The following is an 18566-nucleotide window of genomic DNA, read 5'->3' as shown; positions in this document are numbered from 1 at the left end:
CAGTAATATGATATTGTAGGAACCTCGTGGAGTTTAACTCTTTGGGGCACAGGATTTTAGAAAATTAAATGGACCCACGTTGCACAGAAATTTTATTGCGTTTTAAATTAAACAAAATTGGTATATTTTTATTAACAAAGGAATCGCATAATATAAAAGCATAAAAAAATAATGATTCAATTTGTTGTTATAGGGTGGGACTCAAATAGTCCCACCATGCCACGTGGGTACATGAATGCGCATGCAGCTATTGCAATATTTCAAAATGGGTCTAAAAAAGGTGGGACATTTTTAATCTCACCGTGCCCCAAAGAAAGAGTTAATGGATTCCTAGTGAACGCAGAGAGTCTAGGAGAATGGATATTTAAAGAAATGATGACGCAGATTTAATACCCTCATTTGCCTAGCAAAACCGTTTAACGACGTCGCAGACTTTTATGATTCTAGAAAAGCTTGCATTTGCATAAAGATTCCTAGCCTAATTGCAGCCGTTCAGTGTTATCGGTATACTGGTGAATATTTATGTATCGGAGTTCTGAAGTATCTGATCGCATAAATACCTGCGTTCAATTCAGGAAACCACTTAACAGGAACAGTATCTGCAAATAATAAAACTCCGGAATATTAAATACGAACGACGAAGCACGATTTCTTCTACAAATCTTTTTATCAACTCACCCTGCCTAATGATGTATACCATTGCTAAAACATATTTAATCACTTTTTTAATGCACGACAAACTTGGTTCATACAACGGGATAGATTGTTTCCGAACTTGATTTTTCATTATTCAATTTACTACGGTCCATGATCCTTTCTTTTTTTAATATCAATCAATAAAAGGAATTGCAAAAAATTTCTACTTCGCTAGTCTTTATGCGGCGGAAATGCATAAAAATCAGCACTCTATGCAGTCGTTTTGTCAAAAGGGGCAACAGTTCGTTCTTGTTGCGTACTCTCTGTTAAAAAGAATGCCGACAGCTGAAAAAAAACAATGGCGTGAAAATTAACCCCGTTCGGATGTCATTGTTTTTAAATTTAATCTCGTTGGAACACGCTGGAAACGTTACAATATTAACCAATCGAAACTGTCAGCGACAGAAGCACACCAGCCAAGGAATCGTGGACCACGATTTCGCTGGAAAAATTTATTTCGAACTTTTCCACACGCGGTTTTGACAGGTTCTCGTTACCGCTTCTGTGTGTTTTTTTCTGCTGCTGCGCGGTCGGTGTATTCTATTTTAAAACAGCGCGAGTTTCTCTTCCATTCTCGCAATACACCGGCCTGTTTAATTTTACCCCGGCTCTTGCGAGCTGTTGCGGATACACCGCGCGTTATCTTCCCCGTATTCGCGGGCCATGCTGTCTCCGAATCGATTAACATGGTGAAATGATTAACGGGCCTTGTCACTTTCGTTTCGCACGAACTAGACCGTTGCGCACGCCTTTCGTTGGTTCGCCGGCAGAGCGGATCGACGCGACGCACGTTTCACCTTCATCGGAACAGAGACAATTGCGATCGCAATTGCAGTCGCAATGCGACAATTGCAATCGCGCGTATCGGAAGTCTGCAATCGTTGCTGCGTTGGCCGACCTCGCGTGGAAAAGACCTCCAATGGAGCTGAAATTGTTCCCAATCTTGCTTTCTAACTCCGGCGTGCCGGCTTTCGTCCGATTCGCGAAACCGGCTCGGCTCGCAATGGATGGTCCTTGATCGAACTCTATAGGCTTGTAGAATCATCGAAAATCGTGAACGCGGCTTTCAAGAAATTTTGGAACCAGTTTGCTCTTCTAAAACACTCAAAATACATGCTTTTATCTCAGAAATGTTAAACATATTTGTGTCGACTTACAAGTTCAATTTAAATTACCGTTAGTACATATGTATGTACGTGCACTAGATTGCATATTTTAAGTGAAATTGAGGTATATCAGGAGTTAACTGTCATTTCTCCGCAACGTCTGAGTCCCAGAGCAGTAACTTGAAACATAGTCCTTGACTATGACATTTGTGACCTGAGTCACAGAGCAGTGACAGAAAATATAGCAACTGCTATATAAGAATTACGGCGACCAACATCTATTTTTAGCGAACAGACGTGTCTATTATTTCCGACTGCTCCACAAGCCTGTAAAGTTTCTCAAAATCGGCGTCTGACAGTCCACAAACATCTCTGTTTTAAACGGACCCATTTAGACAGACCCGTGAGCCACGTCGGAACTGTCGGAAGCGTCTCTATTCGCTTCAATCGTTGCATGAACCGCGCCGATTCGTTTGGCGTCTCCTGCATTGGTGTTCGATTGACCAATGAATCGATTAAAACATACGAAGAGGTTCTTATATCTAGAAGCACTAGGACGTCGATGTACACATCTACCGCTCGTTGTTGGTGTTGAAGCACTAGAGTGCACCGGAGCATAGAGTGTTAAAGCATTATGTCGCTGGAAGTTTCCTCTCTAATTGATTCGCGGATAGCACGATCGCAGAAATTCGAACGAATAAAATTTAGATCGCAGAAAGAACCTCGATCCGAGTTCCATTAAAATCGGTGTGACCGGGGTTGGGCACGTTTCCTCGTTAGCGAGGGAGTCACGGACAAGAAATTCTTTCGCTATTTTCCAACGATAAGATACCGCGACCTGCTCCGATAAGGAGATTTTTTAAATCTTTTTTTCCGTATATGGAACCCGAGGCGATTCGAAATTCGCGGTGCAACGTGTCTCGCTCTTTCGTAATGTTATCGGATTAACGAACAAGCTCTTCGGCCGCTTTTAATGTGAGTGACCGGCAGCACTCGACAATGAGGTCACAGATGCTTCACGGCACTGTTCGTTAATGCCTATCAGCTAGAGGAGCAGTTGGAGACGAAGTGGCAGTCGTGTGATCGCTTAATCGATCGAAATCTGCGACGAGCAATAACGGATTTTCTGAATTTAATTAACCGCTTCGTTCGAGACTACGTTCTTCAGACGACCCGGTACTCTCGACGATTACGAGGCAACTGGTAGTTCTTCTGCGGCAATTGCTTTTGCTTGTACAAAAAATGCAGACCTTTTATTGTTTCTTTATTGAAAACGACTAGTACATTAACTAACCCGAAACTTTACACATGTTCTTTTATTATACCCTCATTAAGTTACACAAATTTTATTACCTCGATTATTTGCTCAATGATGCAGGGTGGGCAACCGAGGAGAGGGTGAAAAAATAAGAAACAAATTTGGTATAACATTTTTTTATTCGGGCTCCGTTTTCGAGAAAATCGACTTTAAAGTTTGTTCATCTTTCTAAAGGATTTAGTTGCCTATTCTTTTACCGTAGTTGCCTCAGTCCGTGTGTTTACAAATATTGATTGTTGCGTACTATGTAGTAAATGGAATGTTTCCATTGTTAATGTTATCGTCGTATCATTGTTATCGTTTACCTGCAATCATTACGAAACAATTTTCCTTTTCAAACACAAAAGTTCGATTTTACTGGAAAAACTGACCGACCTGAACATACAGTTCAAACAAGTTGATCGGTCCAGTACCTTTTTCTAAATCATGTCAACCATAAAAAACGAGGCGTTTTAATCCACCAGCAATATAGACTGCATTTCTGATCAAATCGAAGTAGAAAAGTTACTTAAAGAAGATAGAAAAAAACTGTGTGAACTTCCGGACTAATTAATTTAGTAGTTTTCTAAAATAAAAAGTAATAGGAGGTCGATATTTTTTGCCCAGGGAAAGACAATCCACCCTTAATGAAGCAGAGTAAGTGTAACGCCGATCGACGGCTTGAAATTTTAGCCATATTGTCTATTAAACTAATCGCTCTAACATCTCAAAAAAATTTAGATCGCCTGGTCCAATTATCAAAAAGTTATTCCGTTGTAAAAGGTGCTTGAAATACTTTGTACACCGACTGTACCTGCTCGTCGAGTCAACAAGCTTCGCTAACCCCGTATCGTTGTACTAATTTAGAAACGATGAGAATTAAGGATTTTTGCAGTTATTCTAAAAAATAATAGTTTCGTTTGAACTTATTGTTTCGATAGTAGACATACCAAAAAATAATTTCAAACATCCTACTTGAGAATTGTGGTTCTTTCTTGGGGTTTCGATTGCATTTTTATCTTTCATAGAAGGAAAGAAGAGTAATTACAAACATCACGATCGCGAATGTTAATCATTGCGTGCTTTACAGATTCAGTTCTTCTTAATTCGGTAACATACTGTTGATTATTTGCTTGCAAATAATTAAAGGCAAAGTTTTCTGTAAAAGTATATTTATTGAACACACGGAAACACAAGATCTAATCTACAGGCTTGCTCGTAAGAGCTTAGAGACAACGAGTGTACTCGTAAGCTGCTCACCGACGACTGACTAAAAACGCGGAAGACCCGCAAACTATGGGTCGAAAAATCTTTATTGGTCATAAATAACCAATCCGTGTAACGGACTTTCGACTCAAAATTTGCTCGACTCGAGTCGACGCGCGTTTAGCGCTCACGTGCCCTGCAGATGGGCCGCAAGGGCCGTCTTACCTAAAGAACGGACAAGGCCGTAAAACATACAAATTACCCATTTTCAATAGCATCGAAAATGCCAGACATTTACATATACGATGTACCTTTGCAGACGATCATACGAGAGTGCAACTGTTATCATGCGACGGTGGTCCACCCAAGAAAGGTCATGATTATGTGAATGCGAATTACATCGATGGCTGGCAACGTGCTCGCGCTTATATCGGAACACAGGGTCCTCTACCGTCAACATTTGATGGATTCTGGCGTATGGTGTGGGAACAAAGAGTGTCTATTATCGTAATGATCACCAATCTCGTTGAACGTGGACGCGTAAGTATCTGCACGTAATCAAAAGTGCCCGCATGTAGAATTTAAAAACTAAACTAATCACCAAACAATTATTATAGAAAAGATCAAAGATACCTAAAAAAGATACCAATGTAGGTACATAATTATTAAACTATAAATCATTATACAGACTAAAACGTTTCTACATCAATTAGAAGAAATAAGAATCTCGAGCAGAAAGTTGTTCTAATCATTTTAATACATAATAATGTAGCGGTATTCTTAAATCTCTTAACTATCTACATGGTAAAAAGGACATATGTTCGGGTGTAATTGCTTTATCCATGGACCCTTCGGAGCTTCAACTGTCTCTTTATGAATCGCAGAAAAAATGTGATATGTACTGGCCTAAGAAGGGATCCGAGACTTACGGTTACATCCAAGTGACCCTGCTGAGGGAAGACGTGATGGCGACCTATACCATTCGCACCCTCCAGATCCGTCATCTAAAGGTTAGTGTCCACGCAGTAGCGCAGGAGACGTAGGTGGAAAAGTTTTTATTCAATTTTCCAAGCAGCCTATGCCACAGGTGAAGAAACGGAAGAACGGCGTGAACATGGGCGAACGAATCATCTGGCAATACCATTACACCGGTTGGCCGGACCACGGAGTGCCGGAGCATCCTCTGCCGGTCTTGAGCTTCATTCGAAAATCTTCCAACGCCAATCCCGCGGAAGCTGGACCGATCGTCGTCCACTGCAGGTACAATGCGACGAAAGACAACGGACAGGTCTGGTAAGTTGAACGTTTCGAAGTGCATCGATTAAAACACGTTTGCATCCCTCAGTGCCGGAGTCGGACGCACCGGCACTTACATCGTGATAGACGCCATGCTGAAGCAGGCGAAGTGCAAGAACGAAGTGAACGTGTTCGGATTCTTGAAGCATATCCGCACCCAGCGAAAATTCTTGGTCCAGACCGAGCAGCAGTACGTGTTCATCCATCATGCTCTGCAAGAGGCTATCGAGAGCGGCGAGACCAACATCGAGGAGAACAATCTCATGCAATACGTACAGGACATGTTGAGCCCGAACAACGCCAACACCGACGCGTGGAACAGCATGGAGGCACAGTACAAAGTACTATTCTACCTCGCTTGTTTCGAAGATCTTACAGAGAGTGAACTGTGTAGCTAAACAGTGATGAATTGCTTCCAGTTGGTAACTTCTTGGAAACCGAAGGAGGAGAACCTGGAATCCGCGCTCAAACCCTACAACCTCCACAAGAATCGCAATCAAGAAGTTGTCTCTATCGAGACTGCTCGAGTTCACCTAACACCGAAGCCAGGAGTCGACGGAAGCGATTACATCAACGCCACGTGGATCGCTGGTAAATTTTCGGGCCCTTCTGTCGTCTTTCGACGTCTTCGACCATGACAGGGATGGAACTAAATCGTGTTTTCTAGGTTTCCACCGCAATCGAGAATTCATTATCACTCAACACCCCATGGAAAACACGATCATGGAATTCTGGCAGATCATGTGGGACTATAACGCGCAAACCGTGGTCATGTTAACCGAATGCAATGATGTGAGTGATCCGACATTGTCTAAACTATATAAAATAATTTCTGTCGAGAATACGCCGAATGAACTGGTTCAATTACAAAGTGCAGTTATTAGATTCTGTTAAGAAGAATAAGAGGATAATAATAAGAGGACAATAAGCATAGCTATCCGATTTTCAGGAATATCCCGAATTTTGGCCGACCGAAGGAAACGATTTAGAGTCGGAGACCTTCCGCGTTCGATTCTGCGGAATTAAGGAAACCGCGGGTGGAATGATCCTCCGCGAGGTTGCAGTCCGATCCCTGCAAGACGATTACGAACTGAGTGCCAAAATTGTCCAAGGGCCGCGATCTCATCCCTGTTTCTGGCCCCATAACACGAACCCGCAGCCACTTGTTACTTTGATCCATGACTTGCACCGTGACTACCAAAACGGTCCTATCGTCGTGATGGATAGGTAACGTCGTTGTCTGTCCAAATGGCACATCGTCGAAGCAGGGCTAAATGCGAATTCTCCTTTGCTGCAGGTATGGCGGTGTTGAAGCTGCCGTCTTCGTTCTCCTTATCACCCTGAACAAGCAGCTGGAGTTTGAGAAGAGCGCCGACATCTATATGTTCGCGAAGCTGTTGTACATGAAGAGACCCGGTGTCTTCCGAACGAAGGTATGATTCAGATTTACTTCTTGGAATATCGCCGAGGATATGTTCATTCTTCCATGAAAGTTATCAAGCTGATTGTTACAAATTATGTACACTTTTTTCGCTTCGCTTAATCGTGCTGTTCGTGCAACAAAAAATGGTTGCATCCTGATTATAGGTAATTATACCGCAGGGTAGACTGTAATTTACTTCCTCGTTTTAAACGTCTCGTAATGTTTACACATTTCAGACTCCACTAAGACCATCACTCTCTATCGACATCTCAATTTATTTAAAAATCTATCTTTCTTAAACACTTTTTTAAAACGCTTTGATTTCTTCATCGAAGGTGTTAATGCATTTTGGTTTCCCAACAGGAGGATTACATGCTGTTGTACCAATGCCTAGAGGCTACGCTATCGTCGAAAGGCCACGATGAGCCAGATCTGTACAGTATGGCGAACGGCCACGTGTCCACCATGACAGACCCTTCTGACGTGCCGACCTTGTCCATGCAGCACATGCAGATGGACTATTCACCGAAACCGACGATGATTCGCGAGTACGCAACGGTCGAAGTCAACACCATGGCCGATTACACGGTGCCGATCCGAGTGGAACACTCGATGGAGCCGTGCAGTAGCAGAAGCAGCGAGAGCTGTTTGTCGACGCACGCCGGCAACGAGCATGAGAAAAGTATCGTGATGACCCACCGGAACGTCAGTTATCACAATCATCCGGGAAGCGTTTCTGTGATCGTTGACGCGAACGGGTACGTCACCAACGGCAGCATGCGCGTACCACCAGAAGGTATGGAGGCGAGTTGCAAGATGTTGCCTCAATGATGCCTGCCGATCTTCGGTTGCAGTGTCTCCTCGAGCCGGTCCGAGCCGCTGTAACCGATCGAGCTCCACACTGTCCAAAGTGTAATCCCGATTCTGTGAGTACCTATCATCGTTCTAATTGATTTCACGTTTCTTCATGACCAGAGATAAATGAAATCCTTGTTACGTCGATATTTATCCATCGATAATTTTGTTTCCCGTGGTAATGAAACTGCATTTCGTTAGTTGAATCGAATTGTGCTCATAAATGTCCTTCATTGGGTACAAACTGCATAGTTTCGTCTTGAAAGAGAATGATCAATTGGTTTCTAAGATCTCAACACCCGCGTACGACATTCTTAATCGAACATCCTCTCTGTGTACAATTTCTCTCGCCGTTACAACTCGAACTGTTTTAAGTAAACACTCGAATCTGGTACACTTTAGGAATCAGTATTCACGATACTCCAGACAGCACTTCTACTAACACGAAACACAAACACTCGATGTCGAGTGGGTAAGCGGCTACTCGTCCCGCTTGATCAAAGAACCGAAAGCCGGGTCAATCGGTCCCGAGTTTCAGGCGTCTAGACAGTCAAATTACCGAAGAATATCCTTTCGACATCAAGTGCAGATCTTTTCCTTTGTACGGTATTTCTATTTTAAATATGCAAATAAAGAAACTGACTGTAGACGGTTACCTTTAAATAAACTCCTTGCAGAAAGTTTGTTTCGTTCTGCGCAGGAATAACAGAGAGAGGAAATTAAAATTTGTTTGAAATTTGCGAGATTCGAATCATTAGACTCGTCCGATCACTTTAAAATATTACGGTGACAGCTAGAAAATGTATTTACACACGTATCTTTTTTATTGTGAAACGCAGGGCCCATCGGATGGAGTTCCAGGTTGGACAGGTCTTCGCACAAAAACGGAGGGACGGCGACCCGATTTTAGCAAACCCGTTCGGGCACGTTCCGTGTAAATATACTAATCATTCGCGTCAATAGGTGCACGCGTGCACTCGCGGGAACACACGAGAGGAGATGAAGAGGGTGCGCGTGCACGCACCATAGGGTAAAAAAATATACGTCGGAGGAACGGGAGGCTGACTTCCGGTAGCGCGCTGGGTGCCAAAAAAGTAAATGAAACCACTTTCATTGAGACACGCCCGCCGGTCGTCCAGCCCCGCCACCGTCGATCGTTGTTTCATCGTTTAAGTGTACACTGCTCGTATCTGTATATACACACGCGGCCATACACATACACAATATACACACGCGCACGGCCATAAACGCGTATAGATGTGTACGTTTATATAAGTTGGATCATTCGACCACTTTACCAAAGAATCGCTTGTATTCGCTCCCGTTTCGTTTTAAGTATTTCCCCGTGGTTTTCTCTACTAGTCGAGGATCGATCGGTCGAGATCGTTACGTTGTGCGTTCTACAAACATTGGAAACACCACCTAATCGCGTTGATTCGATGAACGAGAAGAAAGAAGAATGTCAGCCGAGTTCGGGTGCCCTTCCGCGTCTCTTTCTCGGCTTCCGCCGCTTCGAAAAATTGCGATGTCACGAGGAATTGAGTTGGAAACCAAACAGTCGTATTTGAGCGGTCAGCTCGGCCCGCACGACCTTGGACCGGTCGACCCTGCCTCCTCCGGACGAGACGAACACCGGTCACCGAGTCAACGGCTACGGTTCGGACGCGATCAAGGTCGTGCGCGAACGTCGGTAATTAAAGAGTTTAAACGTAATCAAATTTATCTAAACGAATCGCAGAAAATCGATCGCTATGAATTGAACGGTTCTGTGAAGAAAGAAACTTACTAATCGATCTAAGTGTAAACGTTTACGTATAAATAATCCGCGGCGTGGTTGTTCTTTGCGTCGGAGAGAGAACGAGAGAGCGCGCGAGGGGAAAGAATGAAAGCGCGAGTGACTGGTCCCCTCCCTCCCCCCTATTTACAGAATTTAATAATCGACTAATTCGTATGAAGATTTATTAAAGGAACGTACTGAGCACCGGTCGGATGTAACCTATAGAAGAATTCCCGCGATCTGCGGCCGATTTTGATGGTCGGAACGCGCGAAACGCGGACGGAAAACCTACGGCGACGACAATCTTATGCATTCGATAATTAACGAGCCTCCGACCGTGTCACCGGCGGCGATCGAGCGCCGGTTACAATTCTTCCGGATCGCGCGACCCGCTCGCATGCTCATTGTGATAACGCGGATTCTTTCTAGCCACGAGTTCTTTTGCCGCGCAATCATTTTCTATGGACACCACCGAAGACTGTTCTGATCTTAGGATTCTTAACGATATACACGTACGATAAGTTAACGAACCACGTGATAACGGAAACGAAAACTGCCTGCGAGCAATTAATCGCGACACCCTTGATACTCCTTCAAACGACACTCCCGTTTTTACGAAACATTTCGACGTGCAGATCGAACTCGGTCGAGGTGCCGGTGTGTCACGCAACTCTATTGCCAATTATCGTCGACAGGAACAAGGAAAATCTCAGAAAATTTGCAGAAAATCCCTAAAAAAAAAGAGAAAAAAAACGAAAAATATGTGTGTGCATGTATGTGTCCGTGTTTAATAAGACGTGTGTAACAAGACGATCCTAATTCGTCAGTTTTAACTCAATATCGATGTAACATTAACGTAATCGCGCGTCCTCCTCCGGTTTGACCGGCGCCAGGATCGAAGGGACGGTGTGCTTGGATCGATCTATCGACACCACGCTCCCCCGTTCCGACCTCCCAAACGTCGGTCTGCATTTCGTACGAGCCCAGCGAAACAACCCGAGGAGGACTCGACAAAAACTTAACACATAAGTACAGACCGCGTGTCGGAAAGATAGGAGGCAAATACTCGGGCGGGATCATCGAGTCGTCGACCGTATTACTTACTACCTTTTGGACCCGTCGGCGAAGCTAAGAAACATAACGATGGCCGAGGAAACGAGAAAGAGGTCGCAGAAGAGTGCGTTGTTGGAAAGTCAACTGAAAAGATTCGAATCCTTACAGCCTCGATGTAGCCTCCGCCGATCCCTGAAATCAAACGAGGCACGCTTCGACCGGTAAAATCGATAGATCGTTCCGTTTCTTCGAGGTAGCAGCAAAGCACCATCACAAAATTACGTCTGAAGTGCTTTTAGAGACAGTGAAAAATCAAATTGATCTCGAGCAGAGGGATATCCGCAACGAAGACTCGACCGATCGAACCCGGCCGATTCGCATATTCGACCAAAACTTCTAGTTTCCCTGTACACAGTCGACGAGTTTTATCCGAGACGTATCAAATGAATCCACAGTAACAAAGCGAACCGCTTGGAGCTGCCTGCAAGGCTCCCGGCGAATCAGAGAAACCGAGCCGACGTCCGGCCTCGGGCGAAGCGTTCATCGGAAGCGGTACGCGCGATCGTCTCGATCACATCCGACGATCTCACGATCGTCTTTCGATCGCGGACGCCTAGCTAGATACCGATGACGCTCCGAGAACTCGTGCCGGACAGAAACGAGACGATGCTGTACGTCCTCGCTTGAGGACCAGTCATCGCGAAAGTAGATAATTCCTCTGGACCGATCTGATCCAGCGAATCCCTCCCTGCAAGCCATGAAGGAGTCGATGATGGTGTTCTGTATTATATACGATAATATAATGCGTGTATTGTCGGTTTCGATGTAATTAGGAGTAATTAAACGCGAGCCAACGACCCCAGCGAATCGACCGTTCGCGATGGTCGTCTCGCGTCCGCTAGACGCGCAAACACACATTTAGTGTACACGTATACAAGCATCGACATACGTACATATACATGTTCGCTCATGTATCATACACACGCGCACACACATATACATACATACATACATACATACACACATGCATGGACACTGGTACCAACCACAGAATTATAGAAAATCGACGATAACGTAGGAATGTAGTTTCATTGGCGAACGAACTGACAGTTGTTAACGCTTAAGGCGATCACGTGGCAAACGAGAAACGATCACGCGAGAGAATGCATCGTATACATAAAGAGCAGCAAAGAGTATATACGTATAAATAAATATATATATATAAAAAAATATATATATGAATGGATATAAAAAAGAAAAATTGAATGAAAATACACATATAAATATATTATATTCAGATATTTATGATCTGAGACGGTCGAGGTGATGTTGGAACCGTTAGAAATGTGTGAACCGCGCGCTTTTCGCGACCGACATGTGTTGCAGCCGCCCACCGGACCGTGAGCGGTTCCCCGTGAATAGACACCGTGTGATAGTTTGACGGCGGTCCCCCTGTCGGCCACCGTCATTCCAGTCCCTCCTAATTGCGTCGTTCGAGGACTTGCTGGCTTAACGAGAAGCGAGGCCGCGCAACGAGAAACCGCGGAGAGGAATCGCGACGCTCCTCTCCAGCAAGCTCGTTGCGCACGAACGCGATCTGTACTGTATTGTATTTTACGATAAGAAACACCGTAAACTCTGAGTGTACCTATACGTATACTAAAAATGAAAAAGATAAAAAATACTACGATGAGAGAAAGTCGTGCGACGGGAGGAGACGCGCGCGAAAACCGACCGGTTCCCGCGACGGTACAAGCTGGAACGGCCCGGGAACTGGTCGGCCCATCGTTTATACATAATATAAATATTATACATAATTAAACACGAGAGGATAACGATAGGTGTGTATAGAATGATAATTTAGAGTCTAGTCAGCATAACACAATCGTAACCGAGGACGCACACGTTTCTCGTTTCGTTCTCCGTTGTATGTACGTTTTTACTTTGCCCTTGTTTTTTTCGTTACGTTCGCGGGCGGGGTCGACGACCGCGTACCCCGTCGAAATACTGTTCGCCATCTCGTTGTTTCCCTGTACTCGCGGCGTCCGGGTTTTTGCTGGAGGTGCACGAGATCCCGACAATTCCGTACTCCACCGGATATTCGTTCTGTCGTCGAATCCCGAAGTCTCGAAAGTTTCCGGCGGCTGGCAAAATGCGATAATACAGTGACAAGTAATGCTAACTCAAAAATAGATGTCTTCGTGCGATTCTATTTTAACTTCAAACGTAGAATTCGTTTTAAATATGTACGTTGTTCTTTCATTCATTTTTGAAGACCCTCTGACAAAGAAGACACCTATTCATTTAGACATATACGAGATGTCCAACGTGAGCATACTAAACGTTTGTTTTATTTTCAACGATATCAAATGATTGAGTTTTGAAAGCTATTGCGATGACTACGCACTCGTTTTAAATTCTTTTTTCTTGACTTGTCGCGGTTGGATGTTGAATTCGATCTGACCACTGTGCGATGCGAAACATAAGATTGCGAATTTTCAAGTGAGTCGCCAGACGCTTTCAGAGATCTTCGTTGCAGCGACCGCGATCCAAGCTTCGTGCTTTCAAGATTCGGACTTCTCGTGCTCCTCCAGTTTTGCGCACGCCAAGACGAATCGACGCATGGCTGCATCTACGGCTGTTTGTCGTTTGCACGAAGATGAAAGCTCGGAGTGGCACTTGTGTCGTTGACGACGGTTACTGAATAAAATTGATTGCGATAGATCACAGAGAAAGAGAGGTCGATTCCTCGTGCGACAACGAAAAGAGATTGGATGTATGCTTTCGTTTTTCTCTTACTTACAAACTCCATTGTTTCTTTCTTCTGTCGATCGTTTCTCTCGTGTGCGAGGATAGTTCGAACAGTCAACGCTAACGGACACACAGCAGTGTTTCAGAAAGATCGAGGGAGCGCGCTAACATTCCAATTGCTTCTAACTAGAAAAGACTTTTGTACGATTGTATGATACGAATAATCTGTTCGCTTTGTTTATGTCAAGACACTTTTTACGATGTGATTAAACTTTTTATTTATTCCCGCACGAGGAGTGGTTGCCGTTCCTCTTTTCGTCTCTCGAACCGATTTCGCGGATTCGAGTTGCGTCTGTTTGAATTGATCTTGTTTGCCTGGTCTTTCGAGTAGAATCGAATAGTTGAACGACGTGACCGCGGAAGAAGACAATGCGGCGACGGAATTCGTTACGAACGGACTGCAGACGCAGCCATCGTGAATTCGCTGGCGAATAAAAATGCTCGATCATGCGAGCGACCGTTTATCGCGCGTATCGAAGGCCTAGACGAAGAACTGGCATGTCATCGAAATCATCGAATACGCGTGCTCGTGACCGATCTATTCGCAATTCCGAAAGTCTTTCAATTCCGGTTGTCGAGAGAGGAACAAAGAAAGCAGAAAACAGGAACAGAAAGGAAACCGTCGAACACTTGTTCGCGCAGCCGACCAAAAAGTCATTAGAGAATTAACGGGACGAAAAATATCATTGGGGAATCGGTTACAGCGCTTAGCGCGAATAGAATAAAATTTCGGGGACGAACGGTAATTATAGTAATCGTTGAACCGCGCGAGGATTCTGCCGTACCACGCCACCCTAAGACTGCAAAAAAGAGAACAAAAGGAAGCAAACGAATAGTAAACAGAATTAATTAATTACAAAAAAAAAAGTGAAGAAGAAATACGATTCAGGAGTAAAATAGAAAGATGAACGCGACGAAACGATGTTTTTTACGATTATATATATAAAAATATATATATACATATACATAAATATAAATATATACACGTACATAATTATAAATATATATTTCGTTCACGTGGTCGTGTTCGAGTTGAATTGTTTCCTTTCAGAGGCGTGATCGGTTTTATTCCGTGTTTTGCGTCGAGCCGAACCGGGCGCAACATTCAAATGCAAGTATTCGCACAGGCCTACGATAAGAGAACTGTTTATATACGTATCCATGATGTTTCATGTGTGTACGACTAATCAACGTGTTAATTGTCATTCTGAGCTAATTGAATTCAGCCGATCGCGTAGCGTTCTAGAGGACGGTGTGTCCAGCCGAGATATTACCGGAAAGAAGCTTCTGCGCCCCCTCTCCGATCGGCGGAACAACTCTCTTCGATGCGTTTCGCCCCCGCCATTGGCCTAATCGACGGATCCCGCGGCGTCTCTGGACCCGGGCTTCATCAAACATGTTTCAACGGTACTTCCACCGGTGGCATCGTAATGGAACTGCATCGCATTACGCAGGAACAAAGACCGTAAACGTGATAATGCACGGATAACTGTCACACGCTCAGTCTTACGGCGACAGGTATTTTCGGAATGTAGAGTTCCCCACGCGTTTCTACGACCTGGAAAGTAGTTTGCGAAAAATTTGTTTGGTAGGTGAAACACCCTTCGACAATCCCATCTAAAAAATGGCTAATCTAAAGACCGAAAGCCGCATTTATCCGGTCGTTACAGAAAAACCAGGTGAGAAATCTTCCACTGATTGCTGAATTTAGCGTGATCCAAAAAATCCATGTACATCAATATGATTGGGACGAAATCAAATGATACCTTGATATGGGGTATGGTGGCGTTTATAGTTGGGATAGTGACCTTGAACCATCAATTACTTTCGCTGACGAATCAGCAGCAACCAAATTGATAATTAGTCGGGTTTCAATAATGTTTATACTTATTACACCAAAGCAGTATATGGTTTCGAAAATTTTCCTTGCGGCTAGAAGTGGACTTATTAATTTTGTATAGCTTTAGATTTTAAATTTCGAGAACGGACAGAGAATTATATAATAATATATAATAATCGAAAAATTACAGTCAACATAATTCGCAACTGATTTTTTTCTAATTTTAAAGTGAAATCCTTAGTCTTGAATAAAACTCCATTAGGTTCGCTAGCCAGTTCGTCTTTTAAGGAAGAAACGAAAGAGTTTTGCGGTTGCAGTTGCATTACGATTAGAGCGTTATCTTGAAATTCGAAACAAGTACAAAAAGGATATTCGAGGAATCGTTGGAAGAACATAAAGATAACAGAGTACAGCCACGCTCTCGAGCAAAGAGTTTTGAGACTCTTGTTCGTTCGTTTGTTTCGAACTAATCGCGACGAATAGTTCGAAAAGACTGTTCGAGGCTCGAGATCGTTCGGTTGTCGCGTCATGAGGGGTCCCGAAGTAAACCAAGAAAGCACAAAAGAATACGTATGTCCTTTACCGTTACAGTATCTTGACCAATTAAATACTAAGCTAGCATGGATGTATACACACTGAGATAAATGTTAACCAGTTACCTGCGTAATACTCAATGTTAAGTGTCGGTCTGATGCACGTTCAGACTTCTTGACGATTTGTCCTCGCTCGTGATCTTCACGGTTTTTCTTTCTTCCAATTGCGCAAGGGAAACACTGCCAACGACCGTCTGCCAATTGTTCACGCGAAACCTTTCATTTCAGATGGAACACAAAACAAAAGAGAAAAAAAAACAGAAAACAAGGTACACAAGAATCAAATCAGTAAACTGACGCAAGATACTACGATAACGATTTAAAAAGAAAAGGAAGACAAAAGGAAACAAAAAGAAGCAAACAGAAAAATTCAAAGACATTCCATTCCCTTGTTTATTATTATTAGACGATCAATGAATCGTTATATTGTTTGTTTACTGTACGACGTACTCTATCTTACAATGACTTTTCTTTTTACACGTGAAAACGGAGCGCCGTTCGACGTCACCGCGATTTGCTGGGATATATAGTTTACGTTCTTCTTTTTCGAAATGAATCATTGTAACTCTATCCTGATAATGCGACTACACGACACGTATTGATATGCGAACAAATTATTGTCACAGCTAAATATGTGTGTGTTCTTTCTTTGTTATATACGTATCCGCCGTGTAGAAAAGTAGCGTACCTTGGCTCCCCATCCATTCACTCCTATGACCCTGCCACGAAACCCAAAATCCATTTACCAAACCCTCACCCTCCCATTCTACCGATGCGATTATTGTTGCAATCGATATCCCACAAGTATGTTGTAGTAATATACACTTCTTACTATCGAAAAAACAACAGTGAGTTTTCATTGACCGACCATACACGGTTCTTAAGGATTGACACGTAAAAGAATTGCCCTTATTTTCCCCAATCGTAAGTTCCTTTTTATTTTTGACTAGCGTTAGTTGTATTTCGACCGTTATGGATCCAAAGGTAAGTGCAATAGTGATTTTTTGAATATTAGATTCTCATATAATTGAGAGGTGCAGCTACGTACAAATAAATCGATTCGAAGTGCCCATAAAAATGATCCTTCGTCATAATTTTGAATTTTTCTACGATCTTAAATGGATCCATCATTTTAAAAAACGATCGATTAGCTCTAATTTGAGCCGTTGAAAGATCATGAATTTCCACAATAATACATTTTAAAATCAATTCGAAGTAACGCCTTAAAATCTAATAATTTTTCTTCAAACTATCGATTGAGATTTCTCAATTTTTCAACACAAAATCGAAATTTCTTTTAAACCAAAGTTATCCTATTTTAAAGTGCTATATCCTATTTCAACATTTCCACGACAAAGTATGCAAAAATCATTTTTTTAACATTATCAATATTTTTGGATTTCGAGGATGCTATCGTATTTATTTTGTTAGAGTAATGCACGTTTCACGAAGTTCATTCCTACTGATTTAATGTGAACACTCAAAAGCTAAATAATTCCAACGAGAAAGCATTGAAATATTATTTTTTATTTAAGTATACACGCGGATTTAGGATCCGCGCAGACATTGTACCATATGGGTAGTGATCGGATCGAAACCAAATCGACACTTCAAATCGATACCAGCCCCCAAATTCTGATACCGATTGGAATACATAGTATCAAAGATGTAGACAGAGATTGAGAATGTCCCAAAAATAACTGTTTCAAGCTGTTATATCGATTCTGATTGAAACAGTTATAGAGAACCGAGAAAGTTTCATTACAGTTATGAGGTAATATCGTTTCTATAACTGTTATTTTTCGTTTCTGGATTTCGATTATCTCTACACGTATTAACAAAATTCAATGTAGTGTGAGAGATTGTATACTCTTTCTGTGTGGTAGATAAAACAGTACAATGGTCGTAGGTGCAGATTGTCTATAATACAAAGTATTTCAGACTTCATACTTTTATTTCCCAAAGAAAATACAATGTATTTGTTTCGCACTTATCCTGCTCGAGGGACCAGAATGTGTCGCGGATCCGACTCGAAGGACCAAAAATGTGTGCGAAGCGAGTCGAGCTTTTTCGACCCGCGATTGCGTTCGCTCGTTAGCGAATTTGTGCCGCGGATGAGGATTCTACGGAATGCCTCGTGAACTCGAGAGAATGTCCGATTCGTAGACTGCCCGAATACACGACCCCGTATCACCGATTGTACTGTACGTTAGAGCTAGAACTCGAGCGAGAAAGAGAGCGCGTGTAAGTGTTTTTTGACTGTGACTTCTGACTGTTTGACTGTTTGTTTGACTGTTCGCGCCCCGACTGGTCGCGTTGTTTTATATTGGTTACCCCCGCTTGAGATCGCTGAAGGAACCTCCACCTCCACGCCGGGATGCACTGATTGGTTTTTCTCGAATATTACGATTTTCCAATCAGTGTCCTCTAAGCGTTTCGTCACCACCCTCTCGTATCGTCCTACACGAGCCTTGTCTAGAAGAGGGGGGTGTCGCGTAGTTGCGTAGTCGGGAGGTCCCCTTGGGGCCTGAGATATCGTCCCCGCGACGGTTGGGACTAAACCTTCCCAAGGCCCGTTAAATTCTCAAATTTATGACGGGGTTGTTTTTCGGG

At 43.2% G+C, this 18566-nt stretch overlaps 1 protein-coding gene across 10 annotated transcripts in view; it reads left to right on the top strand.

Annotated features, from left to right (window-relative positions):
- LOC143259073 (putative receptor-type tyrosine-protein phosphatase mosPTP-1) overlaps positions 1-13750 on the top strand; it is a 690783-nt gene extending 677033 nt beyond the window's left edge. For 5 of the 10 annotated variants that reach the window (XM_076519899.1, XM_076519902.1, XM_076519898.1 and 2 more), the window contains 10 exons: positions 4625-4845; positions 5190-5315; positions 5381-5565; positions 5651-5942; positions 6021-6192; positions 6269-6393; positions 6551-6828; positions 6899-7034; positions 7388-7950; positions 8719-13750. In XM_076519899.1, the coding sequence (XP_076376014.1) occupies positions 4625-4845; positions 5190-5315; positions 5381-5565; positions 5651-5942; positions 6021-6192; positions 6269-6393; positions 6551-6828; positions 6899-7034; positions 7388-7855 (2003 nt within the window). In that variant the 3' untranslated portion in view covers positions 7856-7950; positions 8719-13750. The remainder of the gene's footprint in view (positions 1-4624; positions 4846-5189; positions 5316-5380; positions 5566-5650; positions 5943-6020; positions 6193-6268; positions 6394-6550; positions 6829-6898; positions 7035-7387; positions 7951-8718) is intronic. The other 5 variants (XM_076519900.1, XM_076519901.1, XM_076519904.1 and 2 more) reach the window with 3 other exon arrangements.
- Positions 13751-18566: the final 4816 nt, after the last annotated feature.

The sequence above is a fragment of the Megalopta genalis genome, chromosome 3 (genome assembly GCF_051020955.1).
Source record: "Megalopta genalis isolate 19385.01 chromosome 3, iyMegGena1_principal, whole genome shotgun sequence".
NCBI classification, from domain to species: Eukaryota; Metazoa; Arthropoda; class Insecta; order Hymenoptera; family Halictidae; genus Megalopta; species Megalopta genalis.
This window is presented reverse-complemented; position numbering and strand designations above follow the sequence as displayed.